General features: G+C 35.8%; 2 protein-coding genes across 2 annotated transcripts in view; one reads left to right on the forward strand and one right to left on the reverse strand.

Annotated features, from left to right (window-relative positions):
- Positions 1-3,431, reverse strand: part of IMMP1L (inner mitochondrial membrane peptidase subunit 1) — a 78,867-nt gene extending 75,436 nt beyond the window's left edge. The window contains 1 exon segment of the mRNA XM_024752580.1: positions 3,368-3,431. Coding sequence (XP_024608348.1) covers positions 3,368-3,431 — 64 coding nt within the window.
- A 136-nt stretch (positions 3,432-3,567) lies between these two features.
- The window catches only part of ELP4 (elongator acetyltransferase complex subunit 4), a 238,767-nt gene continuing 221,410 nt past the window's right edge, over positions 3,568-20,924 (forward strand). Inside the window, exons 1-2 of the mRNA XM_024752532.1 lie at positions 3,568-3,798; positions 10,825-10,860. Of these exons, the coding sequence (XP_024608300.1) occupies positions 3,576-3,798; positions 10,825-10,860 (259 nt within the window). The 5' untranslated portion in view covers positions 3,568-3,575. The remainder of the gene's footprint in view (positions 3,799-10,824; positions 10,861-20,924) is intronic.

The raw sequence follows: 20,924 nt of genomic DNA on the forward strand, positions 1-20,924 counted from the left end.
GAAAACTGCTCCCTTAAACCTCTGTCATCCCCCTCTACCCCCTTCACAGCAAACCCTTCGAAAATGTAAAATGGTCTACTTTTATGGAATATTCAACTTCACTTTCCATTCAATTCTAAACAGAATTATTTGACTTTTCAGTTTGCTACTCCATCAAACCTGCCCTTAACAAAGCCAAAAATAAATCATTATTACTAAATCAAGTAAACACTTTCCAATTCTTATTTTACTTTCTCCTCCTCTGCACAGCTTTCAAGTGTTCATGTTCCCCAAAGTTTATTCCTGGTTCTTTTTTTCTTCTCATCCTAAAGTATACATTTCCTTGGTGAGCTTATCCATTCCCTTAAGGTAAACCACCACCATGGGCTAATTAATTTCTAATTTATATGTTTCATCTAGAGATCCCTCTCTCACATAGCCTATGTGTATCGGACATCTCCACTTGGATACTCCACAGGTATTTTACTCCAATTAAATACATTCAAAACATAAAAAAACGTGATCTCCCATTCCCTAAAACAACAAACTGTACAACTATAAAGTTCTACTGTTCCTCCTTTATTCTTTATCCTCCACCATCCAGAAAGCTGCTCAATACAGAAACCTGTTACTCATCTTTGATTCCTCCTGTCAACCTTCCTTGGTCATGTCAATTCTACCCATTACAGTAATCTCTTGATTCATTCCATTCTCTTTATCCCAATCACAGGTAGCCAATCCATTCTCTTGCAGGATACTTTTTAGCCAAACATAACGAGCAAATATGATTATTATGTCATTTCTTTACCTGAAATTTTTCAATGATTTCCCATTATCCTTAAGGGAAAAAAAATTCATCTTAAAAAGATCAATTAGACTTTTATCTAATTTCTCTAGTCTCCTCTTCTCTTAGCACTATGCACAAATTATAAGAACTATTTGTACAGTAGCAATGAGAGCAGATTTACTGAAGGAGGGGAGGGAGCTTCCTTCTCAGGGTAAAGTTACCCAGGATTCTCTATCTCAGTTCAAGTTATGTATTCTGTATTTGTCCTCCAAAGCATTTAGAGTATACTTTATTATCCTATCCACCCACCTATCTCTCCCAACTGTGAACTCAAAGAGGGTAGAGACTAAGTATTCTTTCTCCTGTAACCTAGTACATAGCACACTCCGTGAGATTTACTATGTGCTCAGTAAATAATTGTTATTAATCATTTAACACCACACCTAAACATATACCCTTTTAATTCTTTCCTTCCATAAAAACTTCATTTATTCCAATGTTTATATTCTACTCTACATACTGGTAAATTCAAGTATTTGGGATTATTTGCTTTGATAGCAAAGGTTTTGTCTTTGTAAAAAAAAAATAGGACAGATTAAATTAATTTATTCTATGATAATGTTATACCAAAGATATATCCTAATTTCAGGAATGCCTTGGTGCACACATATGTCAGGCTTCCTGGATTACAGTTAAAGCTGAAAAACAGGGCTCCCCTGGTGGCGCAGTGGTTGAGAGTCCGCCTGCCGATGCAGGGGACACGGGTTCGTGCCCCGGTCCGGGAAGATCCCACATGCCGCAGAACGGCTGGGCCCGTGAGCCATGGCCGCTGAGCCTGCGCGTCCGGAGCCTGTGCTCCGCAACGGGAGAGGCCACAACAGTGAGAGGCCCACGTACTGCAAAAAAAAAAAAAAAAAAAAAAAAAAAGCTGAAAAACAATTTTTTCACTTCTAATAATAAGGTTTAGAAAACTAAAGGCTGAAGTAAAGAGTAGAAAACATACATAGTATGGGGGGATACATAGTATAAAGAGTAGAAAACATACATAGTAGGGGGATACATAGTAAAGAAATCTATAAAAATTCAATATTTGTAGTACTTCAAAGTTTTCAGAGCAGCAAAACTATCTGAGAAGTTCCTATTTGATATTAGGTTGCTTTATCACTTTCTGTTTTGGTCTTCTTAGTATAATTATTTACTACAGGACAAAATTAACATATATTGTTCAATGTGTTCATTTTAACTGCTATGCTGTTTTCTATGTGTTAATCTTATCTCCCCCAAATGAGAACATTTTTTACTTCTATAGGCCTAAAATGACAAGGTTAGCTCCAAGCAGACAGTAAACACTGAACAGCTATTTACTGAACAATTTAGATTACAGATTTATACTGGTGAGATTCTAAGTGAAAGCATCTAAACCTTGATCAAGCTTTGCAGTTGATATATTGTTAAATAGCAAGGTGTTTTAGTTTTTCTTTTCTGAACATTTTTCTTTAAAAAACAAACACCATCCCAAATGAAAAACTCCAGTCACTATTTAGAAATATGATCTCAGTTTATCAAATAGAATCAGCCAAAAAGTCTTAGAAAGGTCACTGAGATTTAAAACAATTCAACGGCAAGAATTTCCATGAAGTTTGGATGTATTTTAAAAGTATCACAGATCACTGTCAAAACCAACAATAACTATTAGTGCAAGCATAATTTGTGAGTCTTTTTTAGTTTAGACACTTGTCAATCATGAATGCCTTTAAAAATCAGTTACTCCAATCCCCTACCCCTGGCCAGCTCAAAATTTTGAAAACAAAATTTAAATCCAAGGACACAGTTCTAAATTACATGTTTTTTTCTATTTTAATAGGAATTAAACTTCCTATTCTAATAAGCTCTTGATTCAGAGTTCATAAATCACTTGAAAAAGAAAGCACGTACACATCTAACTCTTATCAGTTTTTCGGGGAAAAAAAACCCTGAAGTATTTTCTGTTATTTGCAGGTGCCTTAACAGCAAAAGACAATTAAATGTGTGAACAAGGTTGTCAGAGTAACACTTATCATTCACACCACTTATGGAAAGGCGGTCTAAGACTTCCAGAAGCACTAATTAAAATTAACGAAAGCTACTCACGGGGACTTGTCAGAGGGGTGCATTTTGTTATTTGCTGTTTGAAACGGGGGAAAACCAAATCGCCTCAAAGCTCAGGAGTTTTTACTCTAACGTCTAAATCCAACCCACCTGTCACAGGCACTGAGGAACCAAGCCCAGGGGCTCAACAAGCAAGTCGCTAGGGTAAGAGTTCCAATCCTTTCCATATTACACAGCCATTCAGAAAAAGACCTGAAGAGGATGGCGGAGGGAATATTCTCCCAAAAAATCAGAAGAGAACGGGGTGGGAGGGAGTATCCTCTTTAACACCGAGCGGAGAAAAGTGCAAGTTCCTACTGGTATTTGCTTGATATACCGCTCCACCAGCCTTTTCTTTAATTCAGCGTGAATGAGGGCCCTCAAAACGAGAAAAACGTTGAATGATATTACCCACCTCTAGTCCCAAAGAACCCCGAAGTCTCTCACGCAGGACTCAGGGGGTCTCTTTCTCACCTGGGCCTTGAAGAAGTCCGTCGTCCTGACGTAGAATGCACTTCTCAGTAATACGCCTTGCCATTGGTTGACTCGGGAGGGAACTCTTAGTCCTATTGGCTTCGGGAGCCGAGGAGGAGGCAAGGAGACGGGAGTTTGGGGCTGGCTCTGACAGACCCGAGGCTTGAGCTCCCAGAGTTCCTATTGGGTCAACGCGGGAAGCGCCAAGATGGCGGCAGCGGCGACCTGCGGCACGGGAACCAGGAGTACTGGGTCTATGGTGGTGTCGGCTAGCAGGAACAGCGTCACCAGCTTCCAGCGGAGGGGTCCTAGAGCCAGCGGTACCGACAGCGGCTGCTCTCGACTGGTGTCCATCGCGGGGACACGACCGTCGGTGCGGAATGGACAGCTGCTGGTATCAACCGGGCTCCCAGCCCTGGACCAGCTCCTAGGTCGGTTCAGAACGGAGATCTGGGCTCAACAGAGGGAAAACTAGGGAGGGGACCTGCCCGGGGGAGCCACCCTGACCCCACATTTCTCTCTGACCTCTCAGCCTTCGGACGTGGAGAGGATAGCCCGGTCTGATGGAGATGGAGGGGAGGAAGGGTTGCATGGAGACTTCTAAATGCTGTTAACTAAATCTGTTTTCGTGCTCCCACTTCCTACTCTGGTGCCCGCCAGCTTTTTTCTAGATTACGACAGGAAACCTACATGCTTTTACCCTGACATGCTTCCTAGTCAAGGGGAATCATTAATGTTTGGAAACGGTTTGGCGTTGATCTAGTATCCCGTCCTGGTCTGTGAATGAACCCTTCTGCCAACCCCAGGTAGCTCACGGTTTGGACTAACAAAAGTTTGTATCAGTTGTGAGAGATGGGCTTCATTAGAAAATGCTGAAGAAAGTAACTTCCCCTCTCCACCACCAGGCTGCTTATCTCCTGGTTCTGAATCTTTAAACAAATTATATTGACTTTAAGAGAATGTGTGTTAAAGGCTTATGTGGATCCAAAGTAGTTAAAGCCGGTCTTTGACTTTAGCAGTCATACCCAGCATCTGCGTTAAATACATGCATATTTGTTTTTGTTATTTTTTCTTCTATGTATGCTTCCCAGAGTTACATCTCAAACAATATGTTTAAAATTAATTCACATTTGACAAGAAAAAGAAGTCCAGTTTTTAGGCTTTCCTGTATAATCTCTGGAATTTTTCATAAGAAGGCTACTAAAGAATATGCTTGATTCATAACTTATGTTGACAAGATTGAACAGATTAGATTGGTAGGACAAAGCTGCAGTGTTAATAAGGCTTGTAAATTAGTTAATTCCTATCAGAATGCTACTTTACTAAAATTGGTCCATGTTTATATTTCATAACATTTTTATAGGGTGAGATGTGTCAGTTAAGCCTTGTACACTTTCATAAAATATTACAAATGCCATTGCTTGTTCTTGTACTTCCCTTGACATTTTCTCTCTGTAATTTTTTTCCCGCAGGTAGGCTTTTCAGATAGGTTTAGTGCAATAGAAAATGAAAAAGAGTATGGCTTCTTGCCTCTGTTATTTCATGACCTTAACTGGATCCTGGTTATTTCTACATAAATCTAAGTATTTTCCCTTAATTGTTTCAAGACTGTTGCCTTCCTTAATTGCATGGTACTATAAACAGAAATGATTCAAAATATCTAGTTAGCAAATATTTGTCTCACTGTCTTTCCCTTGTGAGCCTTACTTGGTGTCGTCCTATATTTAAACTTAAAGGTTGGAGGCTGTTCCTAGTCTTTAATTTTTTTCTTTTTCCTTTTTGTAACTCAATGGAGATATGTAACTTCATTCACTTGATCTTGAAACTCTCCAAACAAAAAGGTCACATTTTTAACATTATACTTTCAGTTCCTCATTAGAATAACAAAATGTGCCTAGCACAGTACCTTGCACGTAGTAGATTCTAAATAAGTTCTTGGTTGAAGGAAAAAGCCTGGACAAGAGATTATGAAACACATAGGATGGAATTATGTGTTTGAGTTCTAAAATCAGACTCAGAGATTAACTAACATGAACAGAGTCACAAAACTAGTGACAATCTGGGCTGATCTTTAAGCTCCACATTTAGTGCTCTGCACTATGCTGCAACTGTTTCAAATTTCTGAGAACTCTTTTCAAGTGTTTTTAACCAGTTATTGAATCTAAGCCTAAAGATTTAACCATATAATCTCTTAAAGCACCCACCAGAAAGGTGACCCAAAGCACCTTCCTCATGTGTTTCTACAGTGATATAAACTTGAACTGTAATTTAAAATTTTTCCAGATTTGCTTGGGGATGGGGACTCTAATAATTTGACTCTAACAAGCTTATGGTAAAAATTAGTGTTCATTAAGATGATTGAAATAAGTATCGGTTTTTGGATATTTTGAAATATGTTTTGCATGTATACAGTTAATTCTCAAATTGCACAGAAGTTGAAGACATTGTTATAAAAGGAGTTACTACATTTGGAATAATAAACTGTCCAGAAGTATTTCAGTTGTTCTTAACTTCTTAAGGCATTTTTGTATTTTGATTTTTCTATTTTGTGTGGCCCTATGGAGCAAACCCTATACATTTGTTTTTCATTAAACCATTATTTGAATGTGAAACATTTGGCTGCTAATGTGTATACACAAAAGTAAAAGCAATTCAGATTATATTGTTGTTCTAAAATGTTATTTGACTCAGATTGTGACAAGTCTAATATAAACATATTGTGACAAAATGTAATGACAGTAGGATTTTATGATATTAGAATGATGAAACTATGCTGTGATATTGTGATTCTTGCCTATATATATTCTGTGGTTACTGCGTAACAAGTAAATATTGGATTGTCACTGACATACACTGCAGTGATATTTTACTACTGCCACTGGGACATTATTGTAATTTTAAGTGCAGATGCAAAACATATTTGAAAGGCATAATATAGGCTAATTGAATATTAGTTATTTGATGATATGCTAATATTTCCATTGCTTACTCGAAACTGTTTTATAAACTTGAGAATTCCCTATTACTGTATCTTTTACATGATCTAATTGTATTAAATATTTTTGTTCTGACAGCTTATTTTATTGTTAGATATCGATATACCTTTCCCAAGTTGGCTAATTTTTTAAGTTCTGAGATTTCCTAACCCAGTTTCTCATTCCTGCCTTTCCAGGACATTTATGTTGTTATTTGAGGACACCATATGTAAATATTTCATTTTTCTTCTTCCAGGAATTTCCAAAGAGAGATTATACAGTAGGTAAAGGATTCTGGCAGAATTTCACTTTTTCTAGGATATATAGTTCATTTTAGGACCATATTAACCCCCAGTCTCATCCTTCAAAGAGATGTTCGAAGGAACGATGACTTCTCAGGTTTAACTGGCTTAACTCTGTGCTGTTCAGAACTTTTAAAATTTTGACAGTCAAGTGAATGGAAATAGGGATTAGGGGTAAATAATAGTCCAGGAAGAGGACTCTGAAGAAGCTTGAGGGTAGCTGCCATTTTCAACACTGCTGTGAAAAAATAAATACTAGTGGTTGTAGTTCCTTTGCTCCACTATATCTTAATCTGGAGTGTGGGATGATATGCATTGATCTTGGATTATATATTTAACATAATCCTGGTTGTGACATTTTAACAATTGATAGCTGTACATTTAAAGTAAAAGTAGCTTATTCCCTTGTATTGCTATGTAAAATTGTTTTGTGTAATTTAATCTACAGAACCATTCTCATTGCTGATGGCTTGTCTTTTTTGATTTCCATATTTGCCCAGCCAATAGTTGTGATAATCAGGAGTTGTTGGGATGTTTCATACCTCCTAGAGAGAGAAGAAAAAGTAGACCTGTTAATGACATAACTGCAATTTAATTTGAAGTGTGGCATTAGTTAAGTAGTTAAGGATATTGCCATGAACCAAGAATATGAACTGGTTTTTAACGTTGCATTTTCCCTAAAATGCCTTTCTATAATTTTAAGCAAAACCATTTATAGAGAGCACAGGAAAGGACTGGTATAAATCACTTATCTTTCCTGACTTTTATTTCTTTTCCCTTTTACTTCCTCTAACTTTGAAAAACGAGTTGCCCTTGTTGTAAAATAAGATACCACTTCTGGACCTTAATATTCTAATATATTAATTTGACCTCATTCACCCTAAATTTATAGCTTAATTAAAGATTTTTGGGGGAAAGTGTGTGGGATTGAATTTTCTCCCTCTAAATTAATATATCACGTTCTAACTATTCACATGAATTTTTAAAAATTCTTTCCTTCATATTTAAAAAAAAAAGATATTGGCACTTAAAATCTTAAATTTTCTGATGTTTTTACACTATCAGGTTTTTTTCTAGTTTTAAGACAAAATGCTGTCATTTTTTTAAAATGTAAAAGCTTGATGAAATTAATACTTTAAGATATCAGACTTGCAAAGTATCTTCAAGCTTTCAAACTCATGTAGTCTTACAAGTTGATAAAATATTCTACCCATATTTTTTAGTAAGCTGGAGAATAACTTAATATACTTCTTTAAAAGGTCTAGAAGTAAAACCAACAGTTTATTTGCTTAGTGACTTAGAATATTGATGATTTCCCTAAGATGATTAAAGAGAAGAGGAGGCCATAAGACCATTTTACTCCTTTGTATGTTTCATTATAGAAATAAGACCAGTGCTTACTTACCACATTACTTACATGTCAGACATTTTAGTGGACTATTAGGAACTATTTTATTTCTATTTTAATTGGGAACTATTAGTGTGAAATCTGTGTTGCTTTTGAAGTTACTAATGGATTACTGAATTTAAAGATGTATTAAAACTAACTTTTCTTGAACATGCCATGTCAAGACATCTTGTCATGATTGGTTGTTTAAGCTTTTCAGTTTTTGGTAGGGAGCATGACTACAAACTTATTCAAATTTACTCTAGTTTAAAATATAACTAGAACCTCAGTATATCAAGTGAGTTATTTCAAAATACCTTCTATAGAAGTATTTTGGGGAAATGTGGGATCTTGTCACACACTAAAATGAAGTTTGGAAGAATAGAGGAACTTTGCTGCTATATATGTGTGTGTGTATGTACATGTCAAATAATTTTACCTCATATACATAGAATTAAAAACTTGATTTACAAATAATAAGGTGGCTTCTTATTTCCCATGACCAACCTTCCAAATGACCAACATTTACTAGGGCCAATTCAAATTTGAGTCTAGTGAATTTACATTATATAGCTCATTAGAAAAAAAGAGTTGCCTTTTCGTAGAAGTCCTGATAGAATATTAATTTGGCTGATAAAAGTCATTAAACTGTCTTCATATTATCTTGTTTTAAGTAATGTTCAAATTTTCCAAACATCAGAATTTTAATATATGTGAGAATTTAAAAATTCGAGGGATGGTTCCTGAATTATCAGGAACAGTGGATTGTTTGACTCATTCTTACAGAAAACTACCTTAGCCTAGTCTGATTTACTGTTAAGGTGATCAGCATTTATCTAATGATACAGTTTTAGTGTATAATTTAGTTTCTAGTCAGAAAATAATTGCCAGACTCGTAAGGGTAGCTCTTACTGTACCTCCTTGGGCAAGTCACCTGAGTAAGGTATCACTTCATTTAATAGGGAAACTATTACTTTATCTGTTCTCATTATTTCACTGTGAATATAATTCACAAAATACTTCTCTAACTATTCGACTTGGCGGACTTATGTAACTTGCTAATTTGAGGAGATATGAATGTAGACCCAAAGAAGTTTAGATAATAAATCTAAATCCTTCCTATAAAAATTAAGTTATAGAAAGAAAGGCAGCTAACTTTTTTATAGTACTTGCTGTAGACTAGACACTGCAGTATCTGTTATGTGCTTGTATTATTTCATCTCAAATACACAAAATGATGATTACGTAGTTAAATATTTATTTTTGCAGGTAAGGGAAAATAGTGAAGTAAGGAGTTGGAAAGTGTGATTTAAAGTGTTTAAAATGGATTAAAAAGTAGTGGTCTATATGTAGCACAAACTATAAAATTAAATATTTAATCTTGTCCCAAAGAAAATTTGCTCTGATCCTTTATGGTTATTATCACCACACGTATTTCAGTTTATGTTAATCTTTTAGCTTGACCAACATTTGGAGTTATCCTGTGTAGTCTGGTGTGGCTTTAAATGCTAAAATGAAGGAACTTATCTCAATGTGAAAGTAAAATACATATTTGTTTCCATAAAAAATCCATTTAAAAATATATAAATGTATTGGTTTCATTTTTTAAAAAATTCTTTTCTAACAATTTGGAATGTTTTCTTTATGAAGTCCCCAAATGTTGGATTGTATTCTGTGTGCATGCATGTTACCAAATTTCAAATTCTTTGAAACATAACAGTTATTTATGCTCATTTGCAAGGCAAAAAATAAGCACTATCAAATGAATTTTTCATAGTAAGTTTTTCTATGTAGTGTTCGCCACTACAAAACTTTTTTGAGGAAAAGTTCTTTATTGTTATTCTAAATGTTTCACCATTTTGTGCAAACAAACAAAACCCTAGTAATAATTGTCTTCAACTGTCCAACAATTTTTAGTTTCTTTTTAAATTAATTATACTTTAAGTACATTTCATTCTTTGTGTACACATTCTTAAATTTCTAAGTGAATTTGTTAGCGTTTGCAACATTAATTATACATAGTAATACTTTTACAAGTGGTTTTACAAACAAAATATCAGGAGTCAAATGGTTGAATGTCTTTATCTTTCTGATGTTGTTGTAGTTTCCTAAAAGTTGATTTTAAATTGATTTCTAATAAACTATTTGAGTTATATGTTTATGATCATATTACCCTAATTCAGATATTTAAAATAACATTTTCTAGTAAAATTGAAAATGTGTTTTGTGATTGTGGTGATTGTGCCTTTTTTGTTGGAAATGACAAAAATATTTAGAGTATGTCCTGACTTTGTGTATATTGTTAATAATGGAAAAAGAATTCGTTTTAATTATCAGGGTTTTTTTTCCAAGGCTTATTAAATTTGAGAATAAATATTAAAGTGGAATTTCTATTATAGTAACCTTTCTTTTCTATGTTGTATTTCTGTTGTAGTTAAGTTACTATGCACATTTAGGTCTCAGCTATTGAGCTAATTTATTAGCAAGTGCGAAATATAACATTTATGGATTGCTTAACCGGTTATGTTGAATGCTGCATGGTCCTAACACAGGAGAAAGGAGGATAGTACAGTATATTATGAAAGTAATTGTAATGTGTAGTGTATAATTACATATAATATGTAATTATTTCATAATAGCACCTTAAGCAAAGTATTGCAAAGGTAATTAAAATGTTTTTAACTGCAATTTTAAAGTTATTGAAGTACCTGTCCTTGATAATGCCTAACTTTTATGCTAAAGATAATGTGAAAAAGTAGATTAATTTTCTTCTTGGTTTTGTTTCATTTCCAGGTGGAGGTTTGGCCGTTGGAACAGTTCTTCTAATTGGTTAGTCTAGCATACATACTTTGCTCTTCCCAGTCACGGTTTTCTCTTGTGCATAATGATTTTATGGGTTTGCCTATTCTGAAATTAAGTATTTAACACTCTACAAGAGTTAAGGTAAATTATACAAGAGTTAAGGTAAATTAAAGAGGAATTGCCTTAAGTTCTAATTTAAATTAAAATGTTGATCTGAACTTGAAATGAATTAGGAAAATATATATATGAAAATGTAGCTCTTATAATTTAAAAATGTTCACCGTGCTTCGCCCTGCATTTGTTTTAAAAAAACTAAAATTACTGCCAATAGATTTTTCGGAGAATCTCAGTATTTAGATTGGGATTATTACAGTGATTCATTTGATAAGTTGATGTACACGTAAGCCCACTGTATATATCACAGATTTTTATCATAATTGTCTTCTAACTGAAAGAAAAGTAACAAACTGACAAATCACATTTTTGTTCATCTTTAAAGCTTCATTGGTTCTTACTTAAATACACATACATAACCCTACTTAGCTTTTTTTTAAGTTTAGATCATAGAATCTTGGAATTGAAATAAACCTTGGCAGTTATATAATCAAAGCTCCCATTTGGCCACAAATCACTTTTCCATAATCCTTGACAGATATCAAGCACCATTTGAGTACGGATTATCTAGTTTAAAGGGCTCGCTACTTTACAAAGCAATGCTTTGTTATTGAAAATGTATGATTTATTAGAAAGTTCTGTATATTAATGTTTAATTTGTATGCCTGTAACAAGTTTGTTGTTCCTAGTTTTGTCCTCTGATACTCTTTCACATGACACTCTTAAAATATTTGAAAATAACTATTTAATCACCTCAAATCTTCTCCAAACTAAATAGACATAGTTTGCGGTACGCGGGCCTCTCACCGTTGTGGCCTCTCCCGTTACGGAGCACAGGCTCCGGACGCACAGGCTCAGCGGCCATGGCTCACGGGCCCAGCCGCTCCGCGGCATGTGGGATCCTCCCGGGCCGGGGCACGAACCCGTGTGCCCTGCATTGGCAGGCGGACTCTCAACCACTGTGCCACCAGGGAAGCCCTAGACATAGTTTCTTAAACTGGTTTCACACTCCTCACTCTCCTGGTTGTTCTCGTGTCACACCTTTTGGTCTGGCATTGTCTCCTTTTTTTTTTTATTTACGTCTGCGTTGGGTCTTTGTTGCTGCATGCAGGCTTTTCTCTAGTGGTGAGTGGGGGCTACTCGTCGTTGTGGTGCGTGGGCCCTAGAGCATGTGGGCTTCAGGAGTTGTGACACATGGGCTCAGTAGTTGTGGCTCACGGGCTCTAGAGCACACACTCAGTAGTTGTGACGCATGGGCTTAGTTGCTCCATGGCATGTGGGATCTTCCCGGACCAGGGCTCGAACCCATGTCTCCTGCATTGGCAGGCAGATTCTTAACCATTGCACCACCAGGGAAGTCCCTGGCATTGTCTCTTTAACTGTGCCCAGAACTGAATACAATACTCCAAATTTAGTGTGACTTATGCTTAAATTCTAGAAATGGTCATGTCAGTTGCAGTTTTTAAATTTATCTTTTAGTAAGTAAAGAATGATTGAAGGAATTTTGGGAAAAAATAATTCACAGTTTTGATATAAGTATATAAATACAGAAAATATAAAAGGACATGTAGAAAAATTGGGTTGTCCTTTCAGTTCCTCACTCCCCATACCCAGGGACAATACTGTCCTGGGTTTCCCACCCAAATATTTCAACATAACTAATATACATGGGAGCATTCAGCACCTTGCTTTTTCTGCTTAATACATGTTAGAGATCAGTCCATGTGCCTTCATATAGGTATACCTCATTCTTCTCGACAGCTGAATAGGATTTTTTTTTTTTTTTTTTTGCGGTACGCGGGCCTCTCTCTGTTGTGGCCTCTCCCGTTGCGGAGCACAGGCTCCGGACGCGCAGGCTCAGCGCCATGACTCACGGGGCGAGTAGCTCCGCGGCTTGTGGGATCTTCCCGGACCGGGGCACGAACTCGCGTCCCCTGCATCGGCAGGCGGACTCTCAACCACTGCGCCACCAGGGAAGCCCCTGAATAGGATTTTATTGTATAGTTATGCCACAATTTACTTAAATCATTCTCTACTGATAAGTTTAACTCATTATTTTCTGTTACTAACAATCTTATTATACAAGTCTTATATATAAGGTCTGCATACACATATAAGTATATAGTATCTATAGAATAAATTCCAAGATATAGGCTTACTTGATAGAAGCATGTTAAATTGTATTAGATATTAGATTGCTCGGCCAAGAGGTTATGCTACCTTATACTTCAATCAACTGTTATAAGAATATTAGGTTACCCTTACCCTTAACAGCAATGTGCATTATCAAACATTTTAATCTTTACCAGTCCAAATAGGTGAAAAGTGAAGAATGGCATTTCATGATTTGAACCTGGGACTTTTCTCTTTGATGAACAAAAATCTGGAGATTATTATAATGGTTTAAAAAATAGCCAGCTAAATTTTAATTCTTTTCTCCAGTAGAAGTATATGTGAATGATACTAAGAATCTAATGACGACTGATAATTCATTCAAAAAATGTTCGTTGAACACCCAGGTGCATGCTAGATATTGGGGTTACAAATATAAATGAGTTACTCTCTTCCCTTAAGGAGGAGACATAAGTAAAGTAAATAATTACAACGTAAGTTAATACCATAATAGATGTGTTTATTATTACTACACTTTATTGTTGATTGTAGCTGTACAAGGGACTGCTATTGACTTTTGTATATCCATCTTATAACCAGCAACTTTTGAATTGTTTATAGATTCACTTGAATTTTCTAAGTAGGCAATCATCTTCTGCAAACATTGAAAATGTTATTTCATAACAGATTTTGGTGTTTTAAAAGTGAGTGCTTCCATAACAAATATAAAATAAAAATATGGGAGTGGCTTTAGAACCAGGCAGTGGGCAAGGGCTGGAAGGATTTTGAGGAACACATTAGAAGATGCCTAAATCACTGTAAAGAGATCGTTAGTAGAACTCTGTACTTTGAGGACACTGCCAATGAGGCTGTAAAGGGAGAAGGTCCATGTTACTGAAAGCTGGAGGAAGAGGATCCTTGTTACATAGTGACAGAAAGCTTAGTGTTGATGTCAGCAGTTATGCGGAAACAACACGTCTAATGAACTTGGTGACCTAGCTAAGGAGATTTTTTGACAATATATAATAAGGAAAAACTCAAATAAGAATAACTAAAGCACAGTGACAGATAAGAAAAAAAGGGTCTGCCTTTGGTGAACTATCAATTCACCAAGTATTAAACTAGGTATTCAGTAACTATTTGTTGAATTAATAATTGCATAAAACAATATAACAAGTATAAAGCAAAGGCCTTGCCTTTATAGTCTGGTCTTTCCATAAAGCTAATATTTTTAATCGTCTCATTATTGTTTATGCCCTACTATCAACTCCTTCTAAGTGTATAAGATTTTAAAAAATATGTATAACTTAAGTAAACTTAGTTTTATTATCTGTTAGCTTGTTTTCTCTAGGAAATCTTAAAACAAAATTTGGAAGCATTTTTACATTTCTTTGAGAGATTAGATTAGCAGAAGGAATCTTATCTACTAGGTTTTCTACTTTTCTCCATTTCCTGGTCAATACAGCTTGTACAACAGATGAATTCTGCCTTAAGAAATAGATGAATAGTTCGGAATACAAACCAAATATAGAGATTTAAGGTCAGTGGTTAGGAGCTTAGGCCATTACTATACTGCTCATCACTCAAAGATTTTTTTATTCCACAAGTGAGAGAAAATTAAAGCCGAAGATGATTTGCATTAATAACTTTTCAATATAGACTGAACATTTTAAGCATTCTCTAATTTACCAATGCAACTTTGTGTCTCAGTGTGTACATGCACATGAGTGTGGCGTAACAGAGTAGTGGATTTATGGTTTCAGAAGCAATGTAACTATGGAAACTGGAGACAGTGAGCACTGCCAGAAAACCCATGGTAGGTCTTCTTTAGACCTTCAGAATGCAACAAAATAAATGAATATGAATACTTAAAAGGCCCTTCTCTGAGCAATAGATTGAACTAAGGGGCTCCTACATTTACTTTGAAAATCAAAGATAGAGTTTTCTTAGAACATGTTTCATCCTTCAGTACTGGAATAGGTTTTGAGATGTTTTATATTTAAATCGCTTTCTGACAGTCTGGTACACGGGTAAATATGGAGCACCTGAAAAGTATCAAAAGGGAAAGGATGGCATAAATATTTTAAAGTTCACACAGCTTCTTTTTACATAAAGGATCTTGGTCTATATGTGGAGCTAGCGAGCATCAAAAAGATTTAATAGAAATCAGTAATTGAAATACAAGTTATGTGACATTTATGAAAGCATTATTTTTAATTTAGTCTCTTAGGTTAATTATATAATTTTAGATCTAGAAGTAGAAGAAAAATATGCTTTTAAACAATTAATTACAACCAGCTATAAGTGTACTTCTGTATTAGTTACCTATTGCTGTGTGACAATATTAACATAAACTTAATAGCTTAAAAAGAACACACATTTATCATCTCACAATTTGTGTGGGTCAGGAGTCCAGGCACAGCTTAGCTGGGTCCTCTGCAAGCGGACAGTCAAGATGTCAGTCAGGGCTGGGTTCTCACTGAAGGTTTGGCAGAAGAAGGAAGGATCTGCTTCCAAGCTCACACGGTAGTTGACAGCATTCAGTTCCTTGCTGTCAGCCAGAGGCACTCTCTCACAACCGGCATCTTATTTCTTCAAGACCAGTAAGGAAGAATGTCTCTCAACAAGACAGATGTCACAGTTTTATGTGACAGAAATGATGTCCCATCACCTTTGCCATGTACTTTGGGTTAAAAGCAAGTTACAGGTTCCACCCATATTCAAAGTGAAGAGATTACACAAAGACATATACCAGGAAACAGGATCATGGGGATCACCTTAGAATGTCATACTTTTCATAGATTTAATTTGGTATTATTTAATATAATAGCAAAAACCAAGTGCTCCCAATATATCTCTCAAAGGATAGTATAGTATTTTCTCATCAGTTGTCTTCGAACTTTTTGAGTTTGCTGAGCTGTGTTTTCCTTTTACAACATGTAATATATTCCAAGCATTTTCCTTATGGTACACGACTTGGCAAACTACAACCTGCTGGCTGGTGATTTATCTATAAAGATTGGAATACAACCATGCTGTATTTATTTGCACATTGTTTATGGCTTCTTTTGTGCTACAAGAGCATAGTTAAGTAGTTTCAACAGAGACTGTATGGTTCGCAAGCCCGAAATATTTACTCTGACTCTTTTAAGAAAAAGCTTGCCAATTGCTGTTTTATATTATTATATTTTGTATGCTCCTTAATTTATTTTATAGTAGTAAAACTTGTTGGAAGACTGAAATAAGACATACTGATATCAGTACAGTTCTTTAGAAAAAACCACCTGACCTTTTGTCCTGAAACATTTAAGTGCCTACTATGCGTTTAACACTGTTAGGCAGCATGAATCTTTGTTTTTACCCTTGATGAACTTAAACTGGATGTCGGTTGCATGTGGAATAACTACGAACAATACATATATAATGTACAGATGTTTATGCAGGTGCAAGAGGTATGGAAAAGGCTTAAATTGAATCAAAATATGGGCAGAAGTTGAGGGGAGATGAAGGGAGAAAAGTATTCATATGTAAACTGTATAAACACATGCATAAGAGAGACTACCAGTAGGGTATGCTCCTGTAATAAAGAGGCGAGAGCCCTTCTAAAGGAGAGAGTATTAATTTAGGACTAGTCAAAGGGAAAGTTTAGCCTACTTTCCTTGAGTCTTTGGTCTCAACTACCTACTTGTAGAATTCAAATTGTGAAACTTCAGAACCCATATACCAGCTCCTCAAACTGCAGTGTGCAGGGATGAGACTTTTTACCCTTTATCCACCAGAAGACACCTGGGAGTTTCTGTTTGTTTAGCTTTATAGCCAGTCAGATCCATCTTGTTTCACCTGCTAGTTACCTTTGGTCATTGTCCAAGAATTAAGTTGTTCCAATGATCTTACCTTCTATGTTTCTTTTATCTCCATAATACTCTGTATTTTTTTCTCTATAGACTCAGTTTCCTAGTATTCCTATCGTTTCTAAACCTTTCCAGTTTGCCTTTTATAACACCTATTTCATATAAAACATACTCTAATATCTTTAAAACTTATTAAATAGTCTATTAAAATATTTAACATTTAGTGAGGATTTACTGTGTGCTGGGCATCACGCTAAGCCCTTGATGTATATTTTATCATTTAATTTCACAACAATCAGATGAGATGTCTATATTTTACAGAAGATGAAATTGAAATTTTGAGAGAAGCCAAGTAACTTGCCCAGGGTCACACACCTAGTAGCTGAGATTCGCAATCAAGTTTCTCTGACAGTAAATCATCATTTTATACTAAAACCTGATAACTCATCTTAAAAATTCTTTCTGGAGTGAGATTTATACCTTGGGCTCTTCCTCCTCCTCTACCTCATTGCTGCCTATACTGACGTCCTAGTTATTTCCGTCATTTATTAGAGACTATCATGATCTTCAGCCTCAAGAAGGCATTGAACGTTGGCCAACAAGCTTTTGTATAACTCGATTTAATCACCTCCTTTTCATTCTCAGTAACCTCAGTGACCTTTTAAACTCTCTGGTCCTCAAACATCAGACAATACCACTTTCTCCCTCATTTTCTGAAATGACTTATTTCACACAGAAGTAAGAGTCTCATCATAAACAACTTCCCACCATCAAACCTCAAAACATAGCTCTATCCACAAATGGAAAGATGTGTTATACCTTCTCCTGTTTGAGATCATCCTTTCACCTGTACTTTATTTTTTTTCTTGAATTTTATTTTATTTTTTTATACAGCAGGTTCTTATTAGTTATCTATTTTATACATATTAATGTATATATGTCAATCCCAATCTCCCAATTCAATTAGCTCTAGTAGTTTTCTGGTGGCATCTTTAGGATTCTATATGTATAGTATCATGTCATCTGCAAACAGTGACAGTTTTACTTCTTCTTTTCCAATTTGTATTCTTTTTATTTCATTTTCTTCTCTGATTGCCATGACTAGGACTTCCAAACCTATATTGAATAATAGTGGCGAGAGTGGACATCCTTGTCTTGTTCCTGATCTTAGAGGAAATGCTTTCAGTTTTTCACCATTGAGAATGATGTTTGCTGTGGGTTTGTCATATATGGCCTTTATTATGTTGAGGTAAGTTCCCTCTATGCCTACCTTCTGGAGAGTTTTTATCATAAATGGGTGTTGAATTTTGTCAAAAGCTTTTTCTGCATCTATTGAGATGGTTTTTATTCTTCATTTTGTTAATATGGTGTATCACATTGACTGATTTGCATATATTGAAGAATGCTTGTGTCCCTGGGATAAATCCCACTTGATCATGGTGTATGATCCTTTTAATGTGTTGTTGGATTCTGATTGCTAGTATTTTGTTGAGGATTTTTGCATCTATGTTCATCAGTGATATTGGTCTGTAATTTTCTTTTTTTGTAGTATCTTTGTCTGGTTTTGGTATCAGGGTGATGGTGGCCTTATAGAATGAGTTTGGGAGTGTTGCTTCCTCTGCAATTTTTTGGAAGAGTTTGAGAAGGAAGCTCTTCTCTAAATGTTTGATAGAATTCACCTGTGAAGACATCTGGTCCTGGACTTTTGTTTGTTGGAAGATTTTTAATCACAGTTTCAATTTCATTACTTGTGATTGGTCTGTTCATATTTCTATTTCTTCCTGCTTCAGTCTTGGAAGGTTATACCTTTCTAAGAATTTGTCCATTTCTTCCAGGTTGTCCATTTTATTGGCATAGAGTTGCTTGTAGTAGTCTTTTAGGATGCTTTGTATTTCTGCAGTGTCCATTGTAACTTCTCCTTTTTCATTTCTAATTTTATTGATTTGAGTCCTCTCCCTCTTTTTCTTGATGAGTCTGGCTAAAGGTTTCTCAATTTTGTTTATCTTCTCAAAGAACGAGCTTTTAGTTTTATTGATCTTTGCTATTGTTTTCTTTGTTCCTATTTCATTTATTTCTGCTCTGATCCTTATGATTTCTTTCCTTCTACTAACTTTGGGTTTTGTTCTTCTTTCTCTAGTTCCTTTAGGTGTAAGGTTAGCTTATTTGAGATTTTTCTTGTTTCTTGAGGTAGGCTTGTATAGCTATAAACTTCCCTCTGACAGTCTGGTACTGCTTTTGCTGGATCCCATAGGTTTTGGATCATCGTGTTTTCATTGTCTCTAGGTATTTTTTGATTTCCTCTTTGATTTCTTCAGTGATCTCTTGGTTATTTAGTAACGTATATTTTAGCCTCCATGTGTTTGTGTTTTTTACGTTTTTTTCCCTGTAATTGATTTCTAATCTCATAGCGTTGTGGTTAGAAAAGATGCTTGATATGATTTCAATTTTCTTAAATTTACTGAGGCTTCATTTGTGACTCAAAATGTGATCTATCCTGGAGAATGTTCCGTGTGCACTTGAAGAGAAAGTGTAATCTGCTGTGTTTGGATAGGATGTCCTACATATATCAATTAAATTTATCTGGTCTATTGTGTCATTTAAAGCTTGTGTTTCCTTATTAATATTCTGTTTGGATGATCTGTCCATTGGTGTAAGTGAGGTGTTAAAGTCCCCCACTATTATTGTTATTGTCGATTTCCTCTTTTATAGCTGTTAGCAGTTGCCTTATGTATTGAGGTGCTCCTATGTTGGGTGCATATATATTTATAATTGTTATATCTTCTTCTTGGACTGATCCCTTTATCATTATGTAGTGTCCTTCCTTGTCTCTTGTAACATTCTTTATTTTAAAGTCTATTTTATCTGATATGAGTATTGCTACTCCAGCTTTCTTTTGATTTCCATTTGCATGGAATATCTTTTTCCATCCCCTCACTTTCAGTCTGTATGTGTCCCTAGGTCTGAAGTGGGTCTCTTGTAGACAGCATATATATGGGTCTTGTTTTTGTATCCATTCAGCAAGCCTGTGTCTTTTGGTTGGAGCATTTAATCCATTCACGTTTAAGGTAATTATCGATATGTATGTTCCTATGACCATTTTCTTAATTGTTTTGGGTTTGTTTTTGTAGGTCCTTTTCTTCTCTTGTGTTTCCCACTTAGAGAAGTTCCTTTAGCATTTGTTGTAGAGCTGGTTTGGTGGTGCTGAAATCTCTTAGCTCTTGCCTGGCTGTAAAGCTTTTGATTTCTCTGTCGAATCTGAATGAGATCCTTGCTGGGTAGAGTAATCTTGGTTGAAGTTTCTTCCCTTTCATCACTTTAAGTATGTAATGCCACTCCCTTCTGGCTTGTAGAGTTTCTGCTGAGAAATCAGCTGTTGACCTCATGCGAGTGCCCTTGTATGTTATTTGTTGTTTTTCCCTTGTTGCTTTCAATAATTTTTCTTTGTCTTTAATTTTTGTCACTTTGATTACTGTGCTGCATCTCTGCATGTTTCTCCTTCGGTTTATCCTGCCTGGGATTCTCTGTGGCTTCCTGGACTTGGGTGGCTATTTCCTTTCCCATGTTAGGGAAGCTTTGACTATAATCTCTTCAGATATTTTCTCGGGTCCTTTCTCTCTCTCATCTCCTTCTGGGACCCCTATAATGCGAATATTCTTGCCTTTAATGTTGTCCCAGAGGTCTCTTAGGCTGTCTTCATTTCCTTGCACAGGCTACAGAACTGTAGTTCTTCTTCTGCTGTCTGCCCTCTGGTAGATGAGGCTATCTAAGAGGCTTGTGCAAGCTTCCTGATGTGGGGGACTGGTAGTGGGTAGAGCTGGGTGTTGCTCTGGTGGGCAGAGCTCAGTAAAATTGTAATCCACTTGTCTGCTGATGGGTGGTCTGGGTTCCCTCCCTGTTGGTTGTTTGGCCTGAGGCGACCCAACACTGGAGCCTACCTGGCTCTTTGGTGGGGCTAATGGCGGACTCTGGGAGGGCTCACACCAAGGAGTACTTCCCAGAACTTCTGCTGCCAGT

This window comes from Neophocaena asiaeorientalis, unplaced genomic scaffold, assembly GCF_003031525.2.
Source record: "Neophocaena asiaeorientalis asiaeorientalis breed wild unplaced genomic scaffold, Neophocaena_asiaeorientalis_V1.1 scaffold196, whole genome shotgun sequence".
NCBI classification, from domain to species: Eukaryota; Metazoa; Chordata; class Mammalia; order Artiodactyla; family Phocoenidae; genus Neophocaena; species Neophocaena asiaeorientalis.